At 41.8% G+C, this 23120-nt stretch overlaps 1 protein-coding gene across 1 annotated transcript in view; it reads right to left on the bottom strand.

Annotated features, from left to right (window-relative positions):
• Positions 1 to 1814: 1814 nt before the first annotated feature.
• The window catches only part of LOC310939461 (protocadherin-15-like), a gene marked incomplete at its 3' end in the record, with an annotated part of 234158 nt that continues 212852 nt past the window's right edge, over positions 1815 to 23120 (bottom strand). Inside the window, exons 34-38 of the mRNA XM_083904226.1 lie at positions 21290 to 21311; positions 19466 to 19504; positions 15203 to 15276; positions 7227 to 7356; positions 1815 to 2594 (exon numbers count right to left, since the gene is read on the bottom strand). Coding sequence (XP_083760352.1) covers positions 1815 to 2594; positions 7227 to 7356; positions 15203 to 15276; positions 19466 to 19504; positions 21290 to 21311 — 1045 coding nt within the window. The remainder of the gene's footprint in view (positions 2595 to 7226; positions 7357 to 15202; positions 15277 to 19465; positions 19505 to 21289; positions 21312 to 23120) is intronic.

The following is a 23120-nucleotide window of genomic DNA, read 5'->3' as shown; positions in this document are numbered from 1 at the left end:
GTAATACTGGATGAAACAAGTCTAGTTCCACACAGACACGCCAGTCGCTTAAAGGGCCGTAACATCTTCACAAGGTCACCTTCTCATTTATCTCTTAGCAAAGTACAAATATAGCTGGGTGCTCTCGTTCCTGGTCATATTTACTCTGAAGGTGTCTGCAGCTCTCTGGTCAGTTGGGCTAAAGGGATGCTCTGACTGGAAATGTCACAATACATTTTAACATTTTCATCAGTAAAACTGCAGCAAAAAAAAAAAGTGTACTTAAATAAACTTTAAAGATACAGTAGGCAGGATTCTTTGATCGCAAAAAGAGAAAATTACACTTCACCTCCTCTGGACTGTTGACAGCCTCACAGCTAAATCTGACGGTACAATCACCGGAGACTCAGACGCTCTGGTTTCACTGTTCATATGCAGCACCTTCTGCACGCTCAAATACACCATTTTCACGACAGAATTGTGCCAGACACACTGGTGCTTTTTGTTTTTCTAGGCAGATACTGACAATATCTCACACAGGAAGCTCTTTCGGTGCATCTTTTCATACACAGGCCAAAAAACTAGGTCAGATTGGTCTTTGTCCACTTGGGAATAAGCTACCATTGACAGTATGTAATTTGTTATTGTTTTTTGGAGACTCCAAGCAGCGTGATCAGTGTGATCGATTCATTAATAAATTCTGTGATTCGCTGCAGCAACTTCCATCTCCCAGGTTTCGGTTTCCTAGTAACGACTGATGCGATCGAAACACAACCCCGCATCTGCCTTTCTTAAAGCTCGCATAGAGTGGTCCTGTTGCACATATCGGTTAATTAGGGACTGAACTCTCACACCCAGAAAACAGACTGTGTTGTGATTGGCCAGCCAGCGCAGAGCCTTCCCAACTGTCTTGTGATTGGCCAATACCCGGAAGTGACATATTCAGCACACCCGCTCTCAGAAGCGCAGCTCCCCCCTCTGGAACGGTGGATGCACTGCTCCTCATTATGAAAACATTGCTTTAACAATGTTTAAAAATAGCTTCGTCACGACTCCCCGCCGCAGTCCCTTTTATGACTTTGACCTGGAGTCAGACCCAGAGTCAGAAGACACTGTCACTCATGAAACACCTCCACAACGGACGTTATTCTTCTTCTACCTTCAATGTACGCAACCGGAGGTGCCCGGACCAGGAGGATCTGCTGTTCAGGAGAACTGCTGTTTACGTAACCGGACCAGGTTTTTTCAGAGAATTACAATAAAACACAGCGTTCTCAGAAATGGCTGAACTGTTTGTTTCGAAAACTTCAGGGCTTCGTAAACAAGGTAATGACGCAGATACACACTAAAAAACAGCGTTAATTGGAACTTCCGGTCTAGGTCCGCTTAAATACACCTCAGGATTCTTTCATGCATTTTCAAATGCTGCGTGTGAATGACTCATTATAAGTCTGTATCAATGACTCCCCTCTCAATGACTCCCCTCTCCAGCATGGGCAACAACTGCCTATGCTGCGAAGAAACCTGAAAAGAAACCTAAAAAAAAATCTAAAATCTAAATCTAAAAAACGAGCCCAGGACATAAGATATTTTCATCAAGCTGTGGATGCGAGCCAAAAAAAAAAAATCAACCATTTTACGATAAATCTTGCCTACTGCCGCTTTACTAAGAATAGGTACAACTCTCTTGGTCACTGTGTGTCACCATTGTCACTCACATTCCTTGTAACTGGTGCATCCCCATTAGCTGCACAACTAATAACCAGAAGTCACAATATCTGAAGGTTTTGATGATCTTGGCAATAAAAGAGCGAGCACAGTGGTGTCAGTGTCAGTCAGAGTTTGGTCATGGGTATATGGAGACTGTTCCACGGGCCCATCCATAATTCCTCCTCGTCCGACTGTGTTCTATCACTCGGGCACTCGAGTGGCTCTCTCATAACGAGTCCGGCGTTGTTGTCATCTTCATCGCCACCGTCCACTTTCGACTCCTGCTCGCCTTCTTTCAGCTCGTCCCTCTCCGCTGTGCTCTGCGGCTGCTGCTCTGTGCCTGCCCGCGCCGCATTCAGCGCATTTGACGTAGACGCAACGCTTTCAGGGCCCGTGTTGCTGGTGCTGCTTGACCCCAAAGAAACGCTGGATTGTCGCGTGTTAAACGCATTCATCGTTTTATTGTTGTCAGTGTGTGACAGAGAGGCAGCGGCCGTCGCAGACGCAGCCGTCCCCGGGGTTTGGAAGGTGCGCAGCGTGCTGCCCCCTCCGTCTGCCGCGAGTCGGGGAATGCTCAGCGGAACTCTCTCCTCCAACATGGCAGCCATTTTGTCGAGTTTTTTAAAGTGCTTGGCCAGCCGGGAGCTGAAGACGGGGGAGGCGAGTTTCAGGTTGTTGTTTGTGGTGGCGTGCGTGTGCGCGGGGCCTGTGGCGTTGACTGAACGTCGCGTGCGGATGATAGAGCCGTTCTGGGCCATGTAGATGCTGCCGTTGACGTTGGCGTGGCTGTTGAGGTTGGCGGACAAGCGGCCGCGCTGGGTGTCCGGCATGCTGTCCTCACCGGTGGAGCTGGTCTCGTACTCTCGGTCCACCACCAGCTTGATCCGATGCTTTCTACAGCCATGCTGCAAAAACACGCAGAGAAAGTGACATTAAACATGTGAAGCTTTCGTGTCGCTTGCAAGAAATGCTACATTATTCTTTAGTCCTCATCATCGACACGGAAAAGAAAGGGGCAAGATAAACTTGTGCGTGTCAATGCCATAGAGCGAATTCCTCCTCCTGCCTCTATAACACTGATGCACATATCCTTATCTCAACCTTGGTATAAATGACAAGTGTGTGGGTAATGTCAATGTATACATACACTCACTGGTCAGTTCTTTAAGTAAATCAAATAACTCATTAAGTGACCGCTGTGGTTTTGCTGCTGAGGCTCATCTGCTTCAATGTTAAACAAGTTCAAGTGATTATTAGATTTGCAATAGCCATCAATAAGGCATTTACGCGCAGACAACTGCTGCTCATTTGACATTTCCTTCTTTTTAAATTTTTTGTGGGCCGTTCTCTGTAAACACTAGAGATATAAAATAAAGATAGATCATCAGTTTCGGAAATACTCCGACCAACAGCCGTGCCACGTTCAAAGTCACTTAAATCACTTTTCTTCCTCATTCTGATGCTTGGTTTGAACTTCAGCAGCTCATCGTCACCATGTCTACATGGCCTTAATGTGCTCAGATTAGATATTCAATGTAAACAAGCAGTTGAATTGGATAAAGTGGACAGTCGGTGTATATTTGAAAAACAGCCACAGAAGATTTGGAGGGAGGTGATTGTGGTGAAGAACAGTAGGTCGTTTATATATCTTATACTTTTAAGACTTTTATGATAAAACTGAGTGGGTATGGAAATAGAAAAGTAGCCAAAACAGATCACAGGATGGCACCATGGTACATTTGGATCTGAAATCCTGACCAGACGGTGTTTGTTCAAAATCAAAAATGACTGTATCCTTTAATACTAGGTTGAAGCCAGCCTAAGCGCATTTTTATTGCAGTAAGGCACACAAACTTAAACAACTAGAGGTGAGAAGTATCAGCGTTTTTTTAAAACTATTGTTGGCTGTGTGTATACTCAGTTTAAACTCTTTAACTTGTTGCACGAGCGTAAAACTCTATAAATTGACAAAATAAACTTGCACTGCAAAGAACTCGCACACAACACAGCAAAATCACACCTGTGCAACAGTGTTACTCCAAGTTTTTGGATTTTTGATCACGTTTTAATCATGAACATAATTATCATCCTTAAAAACGAGGAAATTCTTTGTTTAACAAACTGTAAGTGTTGCATGGCTTGTAACTCTGTGTAACACTGCTGCACACAAACACACAAACACGCTGACCTACTGTTTCACAACAAACTCAACCCTGAGTTTATTTCTGTAAGAAAGCAAATAAGGAATAATAGTGTATAAAGAAAACACATTTTCCCTGCAGGCAACCACAGGTGCTGGAGGAGCTAGTGGGAGAGTGACAGAGAAAAATAAATACACTTTGAGCAAAGCTTAGGAGCAACAAAGAGAAGACAGCGAGGTCAGTGCAGCAGCAGCAGCAGAACAGTGAGTCCTCAGAAAAGAAAAAAAACAGGAGACATCCTACAGAGAAGAAAACCAGTCAAACACTGCAGAAGTATCAGAGGAAGACAAGATGGACACGGAGGAGCTAGAGGCAAAAAAAAAGAAGACTGAAGAGAAGAGGTTTTCAGGAGGAAGATGTTAAAAACAGCTGAGAGCAGTCGAGCATACTCTGACATTATTCTACCAGCGTGAGTGTCACAGCAGACAAGAACAAACGAGAGGGAAAACAGTGATAAATCTCACTCCACACACATAATCCAGATCTTACATACAGAGCCAATCGATGTAATCTGCGTCGAAAGGGGTCCTCATCTGCATTTCAATCAACCAAATTATCCGAATCCCTTTCTCCATCCTCTTCCCTGGAATGGCCCCTGCTCTCCTCTTCATCCTCCTCTTCATCTTCAATGATGGGTGACAAGTCGTCCGGTTGGTTGTTGCCGGAACTTCGCCTACTCTCCCCCCGCTCTTCTCTTGATTGCTCATCTTCCTCACTTTCCTCCTCCTCACTGTCTTCCTCTGTGGTGTCATGTGAAGAAGGAGGACGTCTAGAACTTTTGGGCCTTGAACTAGAAACTGTAGAGCATGAACACTTAGAACCTTTGGAGCATCTGCTGCCGTTTCTGTCCATCGCTCTGCTCTTTCTGGCCCGACTGCTCCTATTTTGTGTCCTCAAGTTGGCACTTTTGCGACCGATACTGTTGCTCGCACTACCTTTCGTGCCTTTTCCGCTCGACTTTTCTGCCTCACTGTCTGACCCTCTGTCTGTTTTTTCCGTCCCTGTATCAGATTCTGTCTTGTCGTGCTCGGCTGTGACCGATGACGTGGGGCTACTCGCGTCAGAGACACTGAATTCGGACGGAGACTCTTTGCTGCCACTTCCTGTCTCGGAATCGCTGTCATGAAGTCTTCTCCCTCCCCTCCATCCCTCAGAGGAGCTGTCCTCCTCCTCTACCCTCCTCCTCCCTCTCCTCCCTCTCCTCCTCCTCCCCCTGGCCTCTCCTTGGTCTCGCTCCGACACTGATGCAGACACACTCATATCTCCTACAGAGCCATACATCCTCCTGTGCATCTCCCCTTCTCTATCCCAACTCATTCCATCACTCCATTGCTCATTCCCCACCCTGGCGGGACCCTGGAGCCTCCTGGCCAAGGAGATAAGACCAAGGGTCTTGCTCAGGTTTTGTTTTACTGCCGGTGGTCTGCTGGCTTCGACAGATGTCTGGAAATAACTACCATCGATGACCAAGTTGCTGCCAAGGCTGTAAGACCGGTCAAATGATGAAAGGCCTGGGAGCTCTCCCCTGTGCTCAGGTTGGATGCCTTCTCCTCCTCCAACAGCGTTTCTCAACCCATTCTTTATTGTGCCATTCCTCATGCTTCTCCCCAGTGTTTCCGGTTCTCCTCTACCTGCTCTTTCTCTGCCTCTTTCTCCTGAGTCATCTCTTCCACCTCCTTTAATTTCTCTGCTCAATGACTCCCCTCTCTCGAGCTCTTTTCCCACTCCTACCTTCTTCCTGTCTTCCTGCCTTTCTCTACTTCCATCATCCCCTGTTTCCATCGGTCCAATCCTGGCTTTGTTCCATGGCGGGTGGATGGAGGGAGGCTGTCCAGATTTCTTACTCACACTGGACAGCAGCGCGCTTACTCTCGTCACCCCTTTCAACCTGGAGGCCACACTCGCGCCCTTTGATTTGCCGTTTGTAGTCGCAGTGCCCTCCAGTGGTTGGTTTTTGTCACCCTCACCCCTAGGGTTGCCTGAGGTCATTCTTTGAGCTGGGTTGGGAGGAGGACGGGACTGGAAGTAAGCAGGATAAGGAGATAATCTATCTCCTTGAAACTGTCTCCTCACCTGATGATATAGGTGCAGAGTCAAATTGAGAACATTTAGCAAAAGGGACAAATATCAACCAAAAAACAACCCAAACAGTTAATACTTTTACTAGGAATGAGTGATACTAGTAAGAAAGCGATAGTTCAGGTGTTTTGAAGTACAGTTGACTCACCTGATAAAATCCACACCATTTTAAGTCTATGGAATCTTAAGAAAATGTTTGTCACTCCATGTGCAATGAAGGGGATCACAGTGTCTCCACCTGGATGTCCCCTTTCTTGGTGCGTGGGGTGGACACTGCACTCAGCAATGACTACTGACAAGCTATCAGACATGTTTCTCCATTGTCAAACCCAAACCCAAACACATTGTAAGTTACTAATAACTAATAACTAACCTAATAACTGGACATAATTGAAGCATAATGGACAATTAGGTTTTTATTGCATCTCAAATTTGAGAATGTTTTTCAATATAATTTTTTTTTTTTTTCAATAAAAATATCTGATTTCCAGTATGCTAGAAGTCATAGATGTCCTGAACACAACCTAGTCAGTCTTTTTTAGAACTAACGTATACTTTTGTTTGTATTGCATATTTTGTTATATTCTTGTACTCTTAATTTGAAATTTCTCTAAAACTGTACAGTGAGGTTTGAGTATATTTTCAACATGATATTCCACAGGGTCCTGTATAGTGAGAGTAGAGAGTCTCGCATTGAAACAGCATTAAATATACATTACATGCAGCAGCTTTTAAGTCTTTGAATTTGTAAGATGACTGAAATTAGATTCTCTCACCTACAACATACGCATTAAATGTATTTATAAAACTGGCGTTATGTGCTTTTTGTTCTTACACTTTCCTCATACAGTATATATGACATATACAGCATATCATTTCCCCGTGGTTTATTAATTGTACCTGGTAATAATTGGAGTGGGCGAGCATTTTTTTGATTGATGTTGTTTTTCTTTATTATTTCTCTTTAAACATCTATGACATGATACAAATGTGAATGTGTTATAAAGTCTTTTATAGGTGATTTTAGAAATATGAATATATATATATTATATATATATAAGTCCATTAAATATTATTGTAAGGTTATTGTGAAAATAAGTTTAAAGAGACATAGACTTTAATTGAAATCAACATTAGATTAAGTGATGATACCACCACTGTGAACGGTTTTTGACTGATTTTGATTCGATTATTTATTTTTTTTTAAAGCAAAACCAGTGCATACTGCACAGACTGTGTTCATTTCCTTGTGTTTACCTCCGCGTCAGACTCTTGTGGGCTGTAGTAGTAGCTGCCGTCATCATCGACGACAACTTCTCCATATTCATCGTAGAGGCCGGAGGGTGAGATCAGCTTCCTGCGACTGCCGTACTGAGGCAGGTCGTATCTAAACAGAGACAGGAGGGAGATAAGAAAATAAAAAAAAATCAAATCAGAAATTGCACATTCTGATGTATGCGCTATTCAATCGAAAACATGGCTGTCGGCGGGGACACAAGGTAAAAGAGATTTTAACCACTTACCAAAATTCCCTCTGAACAAGTCAAAGAACTGCTCAATCCCTCACACCAAAGAGTATCTATCTCATTGTGATTCAATAGCAGCTGGTCTACTGCTGCCTGGTTTGATAAATGTGTGTCATTTGGGTAAATCCCAATTTAGAATTAACACAGAAACACAGAAAAAACAAACACATTTGAACTCACTAAAAGAGGCAGCAGTAGATCAATAACTCCTTTGTGCCATGATGTCCATGGCACATAGTCCATGGAGTTTGGTTTTGTGTGGTGTTGTGGGCAGATAACAAAGCAACCATGCTTCAGTTTCCAGTTTTAGACTTTTAAAAAGCGACATAAAGTGGCAAATACCAAAGCAGGTGTATATTTTATTAGTCTTAAACTTTTGTTAAGTAACTAAAATTAGTTTTTCTTTGTGTCCCTGCTTACAGCCATGTTTTCATCGAGAGTGAGCCCCCTTGTTCCAGGCTGGTGGCATGGTGGGCATGTATACTGCTACTACCTCATACAACTTCACTTTTAAATTACTTAAACCATGTCTTTAAAATGAGAAAACTTAACCGAAGCCTTGTATGTAAAACTTGGCTTTACAAGCACAATTTGCACTTTGCTACTGCTTTCCAACAACCACTTGAAGCAATAATGCACAGCACAACACTGTGGTTTCCTCCAAAGATAAGCAGTGTCTAATGACTCCTAAGCAGAGCTGCCTTAATCACAAAAGAAGCATTTTGTTGCCAGGAGACATTTTGTGAGCAGAAAACATTGGAATCGATTTTGCTCCCTTTTGTCTCTCTTTGTTGCCTCTTTCCGGGAGGCCTGCCTGCCTCCACCGGCCAAAAAAACTGTGCCGTGCATCACCACGTTTGGGCTCCGTGCCCTGCAGCGAGCAGCTCCGAGAGACAGTGGGTCGAAAAACATATATTTTCAAAAGGCATTCTGGAATAACAATACATCCCAGAGTGATTAAAGTAACAAATCTGCTGCAAGTCCTTTGGCTTTCTTCCACAACACAGTTGTATTGAAGAAAAGTTGCCTCATGTAATCACTATGCTCTTTGTCAACCAGTAGTTGCTCTGCCTTTACATTGATAGCCAAGTAATAAACAAAGGTGCCCCGAGTGAGAAGAGCGGAAACAAACAGGGAGAAAATCAGTGGCGCGTTAAGTAGAGTTATGGAAAACAACAGCTGAGTAAAAGTACAAGCAGAAAATTACTTTGGTAGAGGATAAAGTCACCCATTAGTTTGTCTTAGAAAGTACCTACTATTCAATTACTTGAGCATGTAATTAAGACAGTGTTCATGTGACAATTCTGAGTTTTGTCCACAATCTTAAAGGACCAGTGTGTAATATTTATTAGGGCTTATTGGCAGAAATTGAATTTACTACCCACAAGTTTGTTTGCATAAGTGCATACTATAATCACTTTAAAATAACTTTTAATACATTTATTTTTCATATTCTTAAGAAGAAGAAGCCTTTAATATGTATTTAAGGTAAGGGCCTTGCTTTATAGAGGCGGCCATCTTGAGCTAACGTGTTTCTACAGTAGCTCAAACAGACCATTTAAATTATTTTCCTTCCTGGTACACAAAGGCCACCTTATGTCTTGAGCATAATGGGAGTAATGGTGATAAATCAGCAAAGGAGAGACATAATTTACTATGTGGACATTGTTGTGTTGACAAATTGACAGCTGTGTGCAATAAATACACACTGCGCAGTGTTTAATACTGTACCTTCACAATTATGCCCCACATTCAAGTAATTTAGCAGTATTGTCAAGTATAAATACTGCATTTCACTGAAACTTCGGACGTATGGCATATGTAAATAAGCAGTCGTGTCAAGTAAAAATACTATATTTTACCATAACTTCACACTTATGCCATGTTATTATGTCATTTAGCAGTATTTCCAGCATATGTTTCCTGAGATTTAGCAGTATTTTTGTGTGTAAATACTGTATTTCACTGCATAAACTCATAAACAAATCACTTTAGATGCGTTTCCTTTAATAGGAACACCTTTAGTAATTACACAATAAAACACAAAAATACATGGGATACTATTATGAATGTTCCCAGTTGTAACATGATGTCATTTATTGTGAAATATCGTAGAAATAATTTAGTGTACAGAGAATGATTTGCAACCTCTGCACAGTTTGAGCGTGTGCCGTCTGGGGAGGAGGTTTCATTCTCCCAAGATGTAAAAACAAAGCGATTAAAGTAGTTTTGTTCCAGCAGCCAGTTTGCAAATAAATGAACAAGTAATATTTGTACAGCACTCTATTTATTCATTTATATGCAGCACCGTACAAAACTTGTTGTTTTCATGTCTGTCGAATTCTGTAATCATTGGACTGGAAAGTTTAACTCGTACACACATTTATTTGACTCAAAGGAAAGAGGGAGCATTTATAATCCTTTCATGGCATGGTCTGTATAAGCTAATGGAATGAGCCTTAACCCCACACTGAAACCTGATTATGGGATTTCACAGCCGTTAACCCAACCACTACAACAGAAATGCTCAGTTTTTCACACACACACAATCAATACTCCAAGGCTGTGCTTACAACTTAGCGCTTGCATTTTCCTCCTTTTCTAGTTTTCCTTGTCTTTTTTCTCCTCTCTTTGTCACCACTAGGGGGTAGTAATGACATAAAAATCAGCTCACTGACTTCACCTGCAACACTTAATGTATTTGTTTTTATAGAGCTCTGTGTGTTTGACAGTTCTGCTTGTTATTTACTACTTTGAGGGGAAAAAGTATCCTATTTGTAAGGGAAAGTAGTGACAAAAAAATAATAGAAAACTGAATCGAATTTCTTCGAAATGGATTAATTTACTGTGTCACATTTTATGTACTATTAACTGCCTATGATAACAGTTGAATAATCTGTTCCTCTGGAGTCAAATCTTTTGAAAAAAGTCAGAATAACTTCTAACGGCTGTTTTACATGACATGCTGACAGCGTGACGAATGCGTAGTGGTCTAAATAACGATGATACAGCGCAGCATGATGGAAAAATGCTTGTTGTACACATGTGAGTCAAAGCCATGAGCTGCATTAGACCATTCTTTTCTTATTTCTCGAGAGTATTTCTCATCAATATCTGTTGTGCTGAGAGTTCAAGTGTTACGTCTCCCAAGGATGTCTATTAATTATGAGAGTCGGTATCAGCCCACACGTCAAATATCAATTCCTCCATTTTCTTTGGTCCAAAAATCAAAACTTTGACCTCTATGTCAACAAAGTCATTCAAACTCGTTTTTTTTTTTACAATTAAAGAAGTTCTGCTTTCCCACAGAGACCTTGAACTGTTCATTCACCCATTTATTTTTCTCTCGTCGAGCTGACTCATCCATCATTCAGGCAGTACCTCTCTCCTGTCTCCTCTCGTCTGCTCGCACACAGTGCAGCAGCCGGGCTCCTCACAAACACACCTCGCACCTTAAATCTCACATCTCTTTACTGGCTCCACATTAAAATCAGGATTGATTTCAAAATATTGCTCATATTGCTCTCCACGGCCTCGCCTCGGTCCAAAGTTGAAACTGCTTTTGCTGCAAGACTTTCTGTCCCGGTGGAAAAGCCTCCCACTCACTATTACAGCTGCGCAATCATTGATCACTGTAAAAAAAAATTTAAACACACCTTTATACGCGTACCTTCCTTGCTTAACCTCCATTAAATTTTAATTTATTAATTTATTGAAATTGTTGCATTTTTTCAAAGCTTTTCCACAGCTATATATCTCTATCTATACATATTTTATTCCATACTCCATCTGATGAAATATGACAGTTAAGACAGAGAGTAACAAGTTATACAGAAAATTGCTCAAACAAACATTTATTATTGATCGAAAGGTAAGGTCTATCGCTCCACTGCATGTAATCTGCAAAATAAACATTATTTTGCCATCAATTATTCAATTATTATATTGATTCTCTGCACACATATTGTATACTTGTTGGTTTTTAATCATTCTAATAATAGTCTAATAATAGTATCATATTCATTTTTTATCCGTCATACTTGATTATATTATTTTTTATACTTTATTGGAGTACTTTATCCACTGTTTTCTCTCACATTTATATTTCATTTCACTTGCATGAATGCTTTTAGCTCATATTTTCCTATTTCTTATATTTAAGAGTTATTAAGTGCAACCATCCATCTATCTGCAATATACTGTATAATGTATACAACACTGACAAACCTTATTTGAGGATCAACAGATCAACCAGTAAAGGTCATACAAATCAGCAGGATAAATAAAACAAAATGAAAAGAAAGTGGTGAAAATAACTTGAATTGAATTGAAGAAAAGATTAGAATGCTCTGCCCTGTTTTCCAGCCTGCTGAGGCTAAAATCCCTCTGCCCGTGTGCCTCAGCATATGCACAGAAACATATGGTGCTAAATGGTCAGAGATATGAGTTGGATAGAGACCATCCATCGCCTTAAAAGTCATAAATAAAATCTTAAAGCTGCAGCGCGAAGCTTTTAATTAAAAATTAATGTCCGTAAAATTCAAACCAGTGCCAAATGAGATCATATAGTGCTGATTAAGCCTCTCATCTCCTCACGAGTCTCTATGTGCCTCTCAGTACAGAGGTGTCGTGTTTCCTTGTCTGTGGCTGCAAAAAAAAGAATGTGATTGATGGAAGGAAAGATGGAGCAACTCACTCACACTTGCACTGCTAAGGTCAGTAACAGTGGGTGGGAGTAAGCCAATGGTGTTAACCTGAAGCAAACAGGAGCGTGATTAATATCTCATCTTTCTGCATTTTGGTGCAAAATCCGTCCTAAACTCTGCGAGTCAGTCTACAGGCCATCATAAGCAGCAGAGGAGTCGTGTTATGATCCGTTTATTCACTGACATAAAAACAAGAGATTAATACATAATTAATACAATAATTTTACATACAACCCCCTTTAAAATCTGTTAAAAAAATGGCAAGGGAACCATTGTGAGGAGGCTTAAACAGGTGTTCCTCTGTTCTTTTGTATCACTTTTTTTTTTGGCCTTTTTCTCTACAGAGCTCTCCTTACACCACAGCAAAACATCCATCTATCCATTGTTTTCAGCTTTATCCTCACTGTGTACAATGTAATTACTGTAAACTCACCGGTGACACACTCGCCCTTCTCCTGGCCATGCATATTTTGTTTTCAACGGAGCCGGCGAACACAAGCTGGTCGGCATCCGATTTGCATGCATCTGTGTTTTTCAGTTCCCAGCATTCGGGGAAAAACAAAACCGTCCAATGTTTACTCGTGTGCGGCCACTCGCTCACTTCTTCTGACAGCGTTCTTTTCTCTGCTTCTTTGTTGTCGGCTCTGCCGTGATGAACATCTAAAACATCGCTATCGCTGCCTTGATTTTTACAATAGCCGGGTGAGTGTGTGTAGTGTTTCTCGTGAGACTGCCTGATTCTGAGGACTCCTCATCTTGTAGGAGCGAGTGGAGACAGCATAGTTAAATCCTGCATGGTTCTGCTTTAAAGCCTGGCAATGGTGTTTTGAACAGTTTGTACTATTTTCTTTTAGATGCAAGCAGATAAAAAGACTCTTTCCATAGTCAATAGGGGATGAAATAAAAGAGACATTGTCCCTGTATCTTCACAATTAGCATTCAGTGTCTGCACCTTTAATTTATACCTGAGTCAAAGTTCCACAGGGGTCACATATGATCTGATTTGCTGCTACTGTGTACATGAGGTTAAATGTTGTTCAAGGCCAACAGCATCTGGCCCATTGTCTGCTTCCGTGGCTGCCTGCCTGATTAGCAGCTACTGTATTAACTCAGTGCACGTGCGTGCACGTTTGTTTGTGATAATACAAATGAGCGAGAGAGCATTTCTCAGCTTGCGAGTGAGCGAGAGTGAGAGTGATGGATGTTTGCCATGTCAGAATTGATGTGTTTGTGTGTATGGCTGTGTGTGTGTATTTATGTGGGAGTGAAGGTGGGTGCATGAAATCAAGTTCCCGGGCGTCTGCAGCTAAAATTATGAAAATTACACAATGCATCAAAGGTGGATGGCTGGGTTCCCACACCCACACACACACACACACACACACACACACACACACACACACACACACACACACACACACACACACACACACACACACACACACACACACACACAAACGCAAGTATAATCAGCTATTTTTCTTATACTGCACATTTAGACAGCCTAAACAAACATAACCAGTCAACATCTAACCCTATTGTTAACTAAACCACAATTCAAGTTTAAACGTTAGTCCTAAACCTAACCGCTTCCTCAGAAATGACCCTCTGCCTCATTAGGACCAGGTTTTGGTCTCTATGCGGACGACTGGTCCTTATAAGTTCAGTGTCTGTGCCGGAAAAGATCTTAAAGCTCACACAGAGTGGTCCTGTTGCACATATATGTTAGTTATGGAGGTCTACTTACATACATTTACTTATTTTTATGGTCAAAAACCTCCTAGTTGCTGTAAACGAGCCGATAGAAATCCTCTTTTCTGACGGTGTTTCCCAGCCCCGATATTTCAGACATAAATCTCACCCCCAGAAGGCAGAGTGTGGTGTGATTGGCCAGCCAGCGTAGAGCCTTCCCAAATGTCTTGTGATCGGCCAGTACCCGGAAGTGACATATTCAGCACACCTGCTCTCAGAAGCGCAGCTCCCCCCTCTGGAACGGTGGATGCACTGCTACTCATTATCAAAAACATTGTTTTAACAATGTTTAAAAATAGCTTCGTCAGGAGGATCTGCTGTTTCCGGAGAACCGCTGTTTATGTAACCGGACGGGGTTTTTTCAGAGATCTCGCTGAGCCCGAGATTTACAATAAAACACAGCGTTCTCAGCAATGGCTGAACTGTTTGTTTCGAAACTTCAGGGCTTCTTAAACAAGGTAATGACGCAGATACACACTAAAAAAACAGCGTTAATTGGAACTTCGGGTCTAGGTCCGCTTTAAAGAGGTAACACATTCAAGAACACACACACATGAAAGGGTTTTTTCGGTTTCAGAACTGCTGCAGATCTGTTACATTCCTGTGAATGGTACCAGCTGGAGGGCCAACATGAGGCAGGTCAACGTCACACAGAATGTGAGTGATGCCATCAGTTAAGTATCAAAGCAGCTGCTGCAAAAGCTGACATGAGGCCCTGCTGGAAAAAAGTGCAAACACTAGACTTCAGCATCATGAGGCACGAAGGAAATTAAATTGTGCTACATTGTGTGAAGCCACTTCACCCAAAACGCACCCCCGAAATCTCGTTTCTATCATCAGCGGAAATAGATAAAACAGTGTTTACTCCCAGGGTCAAATGCCCTCTGAATAGAATAAATATAAATATAAAGAAACATTTCAGGGGATAATTGTGTGTGTCCCTCAGAAGGAGCTTGAGAAAAGGAGGATTTTATTGAAAACATAGCATCTATTTGAGGACACACACAGAAACGTTTTCTTGTTGCCACTTATCAAAAAACCTCACCAAATAAAGACATAAAGACTACACCCACTTAAGCCTTTTTACCTCACTGATAGACAGTAGAAGAGCAGCCAGAGAGGAGGACAGAAAACATATTATTCACAGCCTTTGTTATCGAACATACATAGATGAACATTAGTGAAGATAACAGACAAATAGCAAGTACAGAAAGCAGTATGTTGTGTAGAGTGTGTGCAGGAAACTGACCCGTGATCGTAGTTGTAATAATCCTGTGTGTAGTAGTCCTGGCCGGGGTCAATGCCAGACTCCATCGATAACTCCTGTAAGATTGACAAACCATAATTAGTGCCTCACATAATAATGACACACAGTTCTTCATATTAATTACAGTCATCATGTGATGCTGGGTGTATCAAAACTTTGCTCTCAATGTCTGCAGTTGCAGATGCATCCACACAACACTTGCACAGAATTGTTCCCTCACAGCTCAACAGCCCACACACTGGCCCTCATTTATCAAGCTGTCATAAAAAACCTACCGCCGAAATCATCGTGCGATAAGGTTCTCGTGTGATTCATGAAACTGTTTGGTACCGCAGCCGTCACAGTGCCAGAATGAATGGACGTTGATAAATGCAGAGGCTGAAAACATCGTCATTTGAATGTCAAGTCCCTATATACATTCACGGTTCAATCGTCTCAGACTTAGAGTTTATAACATGGAGAAACGTCATCTGGAGGAGAAGAAGAGGAACTTCATTTGATAAGAAAATCTAAATTTTGTTTTACTTGGCAACCTGAAGAGTGGAATCAAGGGAAGAAACAGATCAAACCCTGACTGAAGTTTGAAAATTCAACATAGATAATGTATTATAATATATAATATAATTATAATTCAAAAATATATATAATTAGTGTACAAAAGTCTTTGGACACCATTTGTGTCAATGTGATGACCTTACATAATTATTTCTCAATTTTCTTTTTTTTTTGAATATCACCAAAAAAAGAAGTACACAGATCAAAATCTCTCCTCACTGAAGCTCTCGTCAGCCACCCTGTTTCAGACCGAAATCTCGTCCCCAGAAGACAGAACTGTGTTGTGATTGGCCAGCCAACGAGAGCTTTCCCAACTGTCTTGTGACTGGCCAAGTACCTGGAAGTGACGTAATTAGCACGTCAGCTCTCAGAAGCGCAGCTCCCCCCTCTGGAGCGGTGGATGCACTGCTACTCATTATCAAAAGATTGTTTTAACAATGCTTAAAAATGCCTTTGTCACGACTTTCCGCCGCAGTCCCTTTTACGACTTTGACCCAGAGTCGGACCCAGAGTCAGAAGACACTGTCGCAAGTGAAACACCTCCACATCGGACGTTCTTCTTCTTCTGCGGTTTCGCAACCGGATGTGCCGGGACTAGTGCCCGGAGCAGGAGGATCTGCTGTTCAGGAGACGGGACGATTCCAGGCTTTTTCAGAGCGCTTGCAGAGCCCGAGAAATGCCTGAACTTTTATTTTTTAAACTTTAGGGCTTCATAAACGAGGTAATGGCACAGATACACACCAAAACACAGCGTTAATTGGAACTTCTGGTCTATGGGAGCTTTAAGGTCTATATTGTCAAGTGTTAAGTGTGAAATTTCAGGAATAGACCTCTCGGCTATTGCTCTCGTCTCACAGCACAAAAACGGAATGGGAATTATCTTTCTTCATGGTGTCCACCTGTATATATGTCGTTTATGTCACATACACAACATCCCTGTTCCCATTTCAAAGCAAAAGCACTTTCCTGATTCCATTCATTTATTTCCAACATAAGTCCTTATGACTTCCCCTCAACATCTTTCCTTAATCTTGGATGCTTTCTATCAAGATCAAGGAAAAGTGGATAGGAAAGTGGACTTTGGCAGGAAGGTATGCCGTTCAAGTCCCTGGACGTATAAACCAGGCAACATATGTACCAGGCAATACGTCAGGGAACTTGTCTCTTTGCCAACTGTGTTAATAAAAAGTGAAGATGTAGGACAGCTGTTGTGACAAGCGAAGGGGAGAAGCATTTTATCGGATCACCTGAGAGAAGGCAGAGGTGGATCACTGCCACAGAACATGCTCAAGGTGAACATAAATTAGACATAGTGATGGGAACCAACAAGTTAGAGGTTCTGCTTGTGTAGTGATCACTTCACCTAGTATATTTAATTTTAAGTTTATTTTACATGCTTTTATTGCAATTTCCAGAAGATATTAGTATACTCAGGTTTAAAATGATGCCCACTCGAGCTGTTTCTATCCTCAAGAAAAGCACCCTTCAGATATATTCAGTCTGCTAAGTTTTGTGATATATTGCTTGATCTCCGTGGATTTAAAGTGGAGTCTGGTCACTTTTCTCGCCTTTCTCTCTACAGAGCTCCCCCAAACAGTTTCAGAGTACATATTTTTATGACACCACCATAAACATCCATCCATCCATCGTCCACTGCTTTATCCTCACTGTCGTAAAAACTCACTGCCGATGCTCCCCCCAGCCCTTCCTCTCTGGTAGGGATGTGTGATGGTAATGTGCATTTATTTTCAATGGAGTCACACACAAAAGCCATGGAGCAATGTCTATGTCCATGTCAGTCGGGCAGTCCGATGTTTACTCGGTGTACTGCTGTGGCCTTGGTGAGTTTCTTCCTTGCTTCCTACTTTCTTTTTTTGCAGGTTTTGCCATGATAATGTCGAAAATAATACTATTGCTTCTTCGATCTTATATCCGGTACCTGGTTAGGATGTGTGCGTGTTGTTGCCTAAAAGCAATCCTTATTTCTCGTAAGACCCAGGAGACTTTGTGAGACCTTTAAAGTGTGCAATGAACTGTGGCGGTTTGAAACTGGCTATGTTTTCATGGACACATGGGATGGGTATCGGTATCGGGCCGATACTGGTCAAAATCACTGGATCAGATATCGGAGAGATAAAAATGTCGAATCCAGATACAATCGAAAAATATCGCATGCTTCGCTATGCACAGACAGTATAACAATATCGTCACCCGGATGGGTTTTCATGTAAGGGTGTTCTGGTTTGGTGCTATCCCGCGTCCCATCCACGTAAACATAACGTACATCTGTATTGTTACTGTTGCTTTTTTTGGAATCTGTCCAAAAAAAAGGATAATGAACAGACACGAAAGTCTCAGATGCTGAAGACACATGCGGCGTTTGTTTATAACAGAAGCGGAAATTAAGCTTCTTCTTCTTCTACTTCTGAAGAATTAAGGCCACATTATACTTCTCCGACTGTGTAATGCTTTATCTGTCTGCGTCACCACGTAGACCACTCGAGCCTTTATACTTCTGCGTCGTGGTGACGGATAGGCGCTGCAATTTCCCGCCCGATCAGTAGTGGTCGCTGCGCAAGGTTGTTGTGCTTTTGGCTACAGTGAGCAATGGCGTCCGAGGGAGAAAGACTGTTGTTGTTGAAACAGTGGCCGTTTGTCACTTTTCTGTGTCCCGGAACGCAGTTTTAAGATAATTTGAGGCGAGAAATTGGCCATTTAGAGTCTAAACATGTGCTGTGTGTGTTAAGATTTGACGTATTTATAGTTCGGCAGCGACGAAGTCGGCGGTGTTCAGCTCCGCCCTCTGTGGATGCTCGCTGCTCACTGTGAGCCGGCACAGAGCAGCTTCGCTCGGCCTGTCCTGAGGACCAATCGCAGCTCTTGCCGTCTCCGTTGTCCCTTGACGGAGTGACGGACACTTAAAAAATATTCCGTGCACCCGGAGACGACGCAGAGGCTCTTCGACAGGTTCTGCGTCGACGTAGAGGACTCTGCGTAGCCTACGCAGAGCACTTTACTCAGGAGTATAAATTGGGCTTTAGACAACACCGCACATGTCAAAAAAGTCCATTCCGACTGAACGCTGGACGCATGTGTATGCACGCCACAATCACAACATTTCATTTTGCGTCCATGTAAACGATTGGATTTGTAAATTCAAATCGACCAAATCTTTTCCGAATGAAGACATTTCGCACACACCGCTTGTGATGTTCTTCTTCTCTCCTTGATTCACACCCTACTCATCAGTGCCCCCTCTTATTTCTCCACCACATGCCTGTCTGGTGCGTAACACTGTGGCAGCTTATATCTGTGCATTCTGAGTGTTTTCCTTGCGTAAACGCTGAGCCAATCTTCGTCTGCCCACCTGCCACACTCTCAACATTACCAGCCACACACAAAGCAGCTTTGCTTCACCCCTTCTCTGTTTCCCTCGATCCTCAGCGCTCGCCTGCCTGCTCGTCACTCATCAAGCCCTGATCACGCGGCACAGACTTCACTCCCCGCTTGGCTCTGGCCTGCGACTATACTCCACTCCCCGTCCACCGCCATCCTCCCCCTGACTGAATAATAAACCCTCTCTTCTCCAGTCCTGTGTTCTGCATTTATGTCCAGCTTATTTATTGTAACAAAAGATGCATTCAGTAGTGAAAAAGAAAAGAAACGCGAGAAGAAAAAGAGACAGAGTACCTCAGGTCTGAGCAGAGAAGGTCGCAGAAGTTGTTGAGTCTGCAAGAGGCAAAGAAAAGCAGAGGATGACAAGACGAATGAAAGGAGTTAAGAGTTCTCCCCCAGTGTGGTGCATACATTTATTTTGGAAACAGAAAATCAATCGCTGATGTTGCTCCTTCAAAAGTGGATGCATGCTTGTATATTTTAGCAGTTTTACTTTTAACTCAAATCTGAGTTTGTTCTACATAGAAACATTCAGAAATATTTAATGCATAAATCAGTAATGAATGCTGGCAGACAAAGCAGCTTTGAAAAACTGTGCAGAAGTCACTAATGTGCAGAGAGATTCATTGTAAGCAATGATCACCACTGTATTATCAGCTGTAAGTGTTGAACAAAGAAAAGTGTCTTCCATTGTGTAATAGGTTTTAGAATCATGACATTTTTCTTTTATTTTTAATATTTAAAGCAATAGCGCTGTTTGGTTGTGTGAGCGTCTTTTAGTCAGTATAAATTATATGTACTCTGAATCTGACTGCTGTGTGCCAATGCTCACTAAAAAAAATGATGTTATCCACTTAACAAAAGGGTATCCAAATAAAATCTATCTCTGCTTAAAAGCACATTATGATAACAGAATGTTTGCTGCTCTTTCTTGTAATTGGACAGCTTTAACACAATGGACAAACAATGGAAACTGAAGTTGTGTTGCTTTGTAAGCCGCACACTACGACTACCACCAAAGTCCAGTTGTCGGTCCACTGCTGAGTTCAAATGTTCTATTTTGTGACTTATTACTCTTTGAATTGCTTCTTTTGAATTTACCTCAAGTCTAGTTCAGTCTTTAAGACTCTCATGCCTCATTATCTGGTCAAGTTTTGCAGGTCATGGCCAATCGGATCTGGGTCAGTGTGCACAGCCTGATAAAGCTGTACGATGGAATTAAACGATGATTACGGCTGCTTTTCTCTGGATTAAACCATCATAATGTGAAAAAATATATGTTCTGTCTGCGTTCTATTATGTTCTATTAGCAAATATACATCATTGGCTGGTAGTCTGACATGCACGTTGCATATGCTGGAAACTACTATAATAAGAATTATTCAAAGTTGTTTTTAAATAAAGAAATTATAATGATGGACTGTGTTATGTTTCACCTGAAAAGAGGTTGAGACGGCGACAATGTTTAAAATGTGTCAAACTCCAACTAAACTAAGGGATTTTGGCAACTGGAACACGACATGTTACTTTATGCGCGAGCCCTTTACAAGGTAAACGGTACTGAGAGGGGCTATACTTTTATACTTTCATACCCCACTGAAATCAAATGATTTTGAGAGAAAAAATACCACCTCAGTCACAAGGTAGGAGCACAGATCACTTTTTGGCAAGTGGCAATTTCTCTTTGTTATTATCACAGAAAGTATATGTTAAGATGATTTAAGATTATATGACAGTTTTAACAGACACCCATTGTAGTGCAGGCCTTGAGTGGACACAGATTGCCTACTTATTTCAACTAAAGTTAAATAGTGAACTATGATTTTATACAGAATGCTTGATTTTGACACATTTTGTGTTTCTACACTTTAATATTTGCCATCAATCCAACATTGATCGTCACGACACGCCTCCAAACATGGGCAGGGAGTAATTTATGTTAAAACATGATCAAATAACTCACAACCAAACACTCTGCTCTGCCTTAATTACATCAAACACAGAGGAGAATATTTGAGGAAAAGGAAAAGGAAGGAGGGAATATGTCGAGATAAGGAGGAGGAGGAGAAGAAAACATCAATCACACATGCAACTGTAGCATGCAAAGCCGTCACGTACCTCCTGTTGTCCATAGCCCCGCCTGGAAGAATTAAAAAAAAGGAAAACATAAATCAATATTATGAAGGAAACATTTGTTGATGGTTTCATACATTTTCAGGAAATAATCCCTATTGCAACAGACATATTATGTTTAAATGGAAGACATTTTGTGATATTTAACCCAGTTTTCCAAGAATTTGAGTTGCATATAAGTGAATATATAGAGATTGTGTGTTTTTTAAGGTAAATTGAGGATGCGGGCCATAAGCGGGGGGGAAAGAAGCCATATCTTTCTGTGCTGTCACCCACTGTTTATTTGATAAATATTCTGGTTATTGCTTCGTACATATGAAACAGTCACATCTCATTTACAAGCCAAATGAGCTCGTCCCATTGTTGAGAAAAACAAGGACGAGGCATTTCGATATTGGACACCACACTAATAATAATAAGAAAAAAAACATGTCATTTATGACCAGTGGGTGGAATAGCTAATTCATAAGAATGCATAAAACTATGAATTAGTCTAGGAAAAATAGACCCGAGACATGCATGTATAATATACAATCTGTGCATGTAAAGCCTGATTTATGGATACATGTACGCCTATGAATTATCTTGGAGTGTGAATAGGTATGGGCCACTTACCAGTTTCACGGTATAATGTGGTATTAAAAATCAAACCCATAAAAAATGTTCTGTCACACTGTGCCTTAGGTAGGAGTTTTATTGACTCATCAAAAACAGAGCGCAAAAGTCATTACACCTAAGTGTGACCACTGTTGGGGTATTTTTGCTGTAAAGGTTTTTGGAGAACAGTGAAGAAAGTCCTGGAGTCTGTGACGAGTTAGGTTGAAGGGATTTCTCCGAATAGGTTTGGTAAAGGATAACCAAGGCACCATCAACACCACCCTATCTCCAATTCTGAAGCTCAGTCCTCAAGATAACACATATACTCATCTGTCCGGTGACCTTTAAAGCTCACATAGAGCGGTCCTGTTGTACATATGTTAGTTATGGAGGTCTACTTACATACATTAACTTGTTTTTATGGTCAAAAACCTCCTAGTTGCTGTAAACGCGCCGATAGAAATCCTCTTTTCTGACGCTGTTTGTCAGCCGCGAGATTGGAGACTCAACTCTCTCACCCAGAAGACAGAGTCTTGTGATTGGCCAGTACCCGGCGGTACACCCGCTCTCAGAAGCCCAGCTCCCCCCTCTGGAACGGTGGATGCACTGCTACTCATTATCAAAACATTGTTTTAACAGTGTTTAAAAATAGTTTTGTCACGACTCCCCGCCACAGACCCAGAGTCAGAAGACACTGTCGCTCGTGAAACACCTCCACAACGGACGTTATTCTTCTTCTGCGGTTCAATGTACGCAACCGGATGTGCTCGAACTAGTGCCCGGAGCAGGACGATCTGCTGTTCAGGATAACCGCCGTTACGGTTTTTTCAGAGATCTCGCTGAGCCCGAGATTACAATAACTCACAGCGTTCTCAGCAATGGCTGAACTGTTTGTTTCGAAACTTCAGGGCTTCATAAACAAGGTAATGATGCTGATACACACTAAAACATCGTTAATTGGAACCTCCGGTCTAGGTCCGCTTTAACATATTCATTACGGTCAGGGAGACATGAGCTCTCTCTCTTTTAGCCATTTATCCTCTCACACCCATTCAGTCACACGTCTTTTGTACCCATGTCTTACCCAAGGACAAGAATTGCACCCACAACTTCCAGTTAAAAGACGACACGATCACTGATCCACTGTGTTGCACCTGGCCACACTTGGTCACAACCATATATTAAATCTTGATTAATTTATTAAACATACCACTGTATC

Source organism: Microchirus variegatus (assembly GCF_963457635.1).
Source record: "Microchirus variegatus genome assembly, chromosome: 17".
Classification (NCBI taxonomy): Eukaryota; Metazoa; Chordata; class Actinopteri; order Pleuronectiformes; family Soleidae; genus Microchirus; species Microchirus variegatus.
This window is presented reverse-complemented; position numbering and strand designations above follow the sequence as displayed.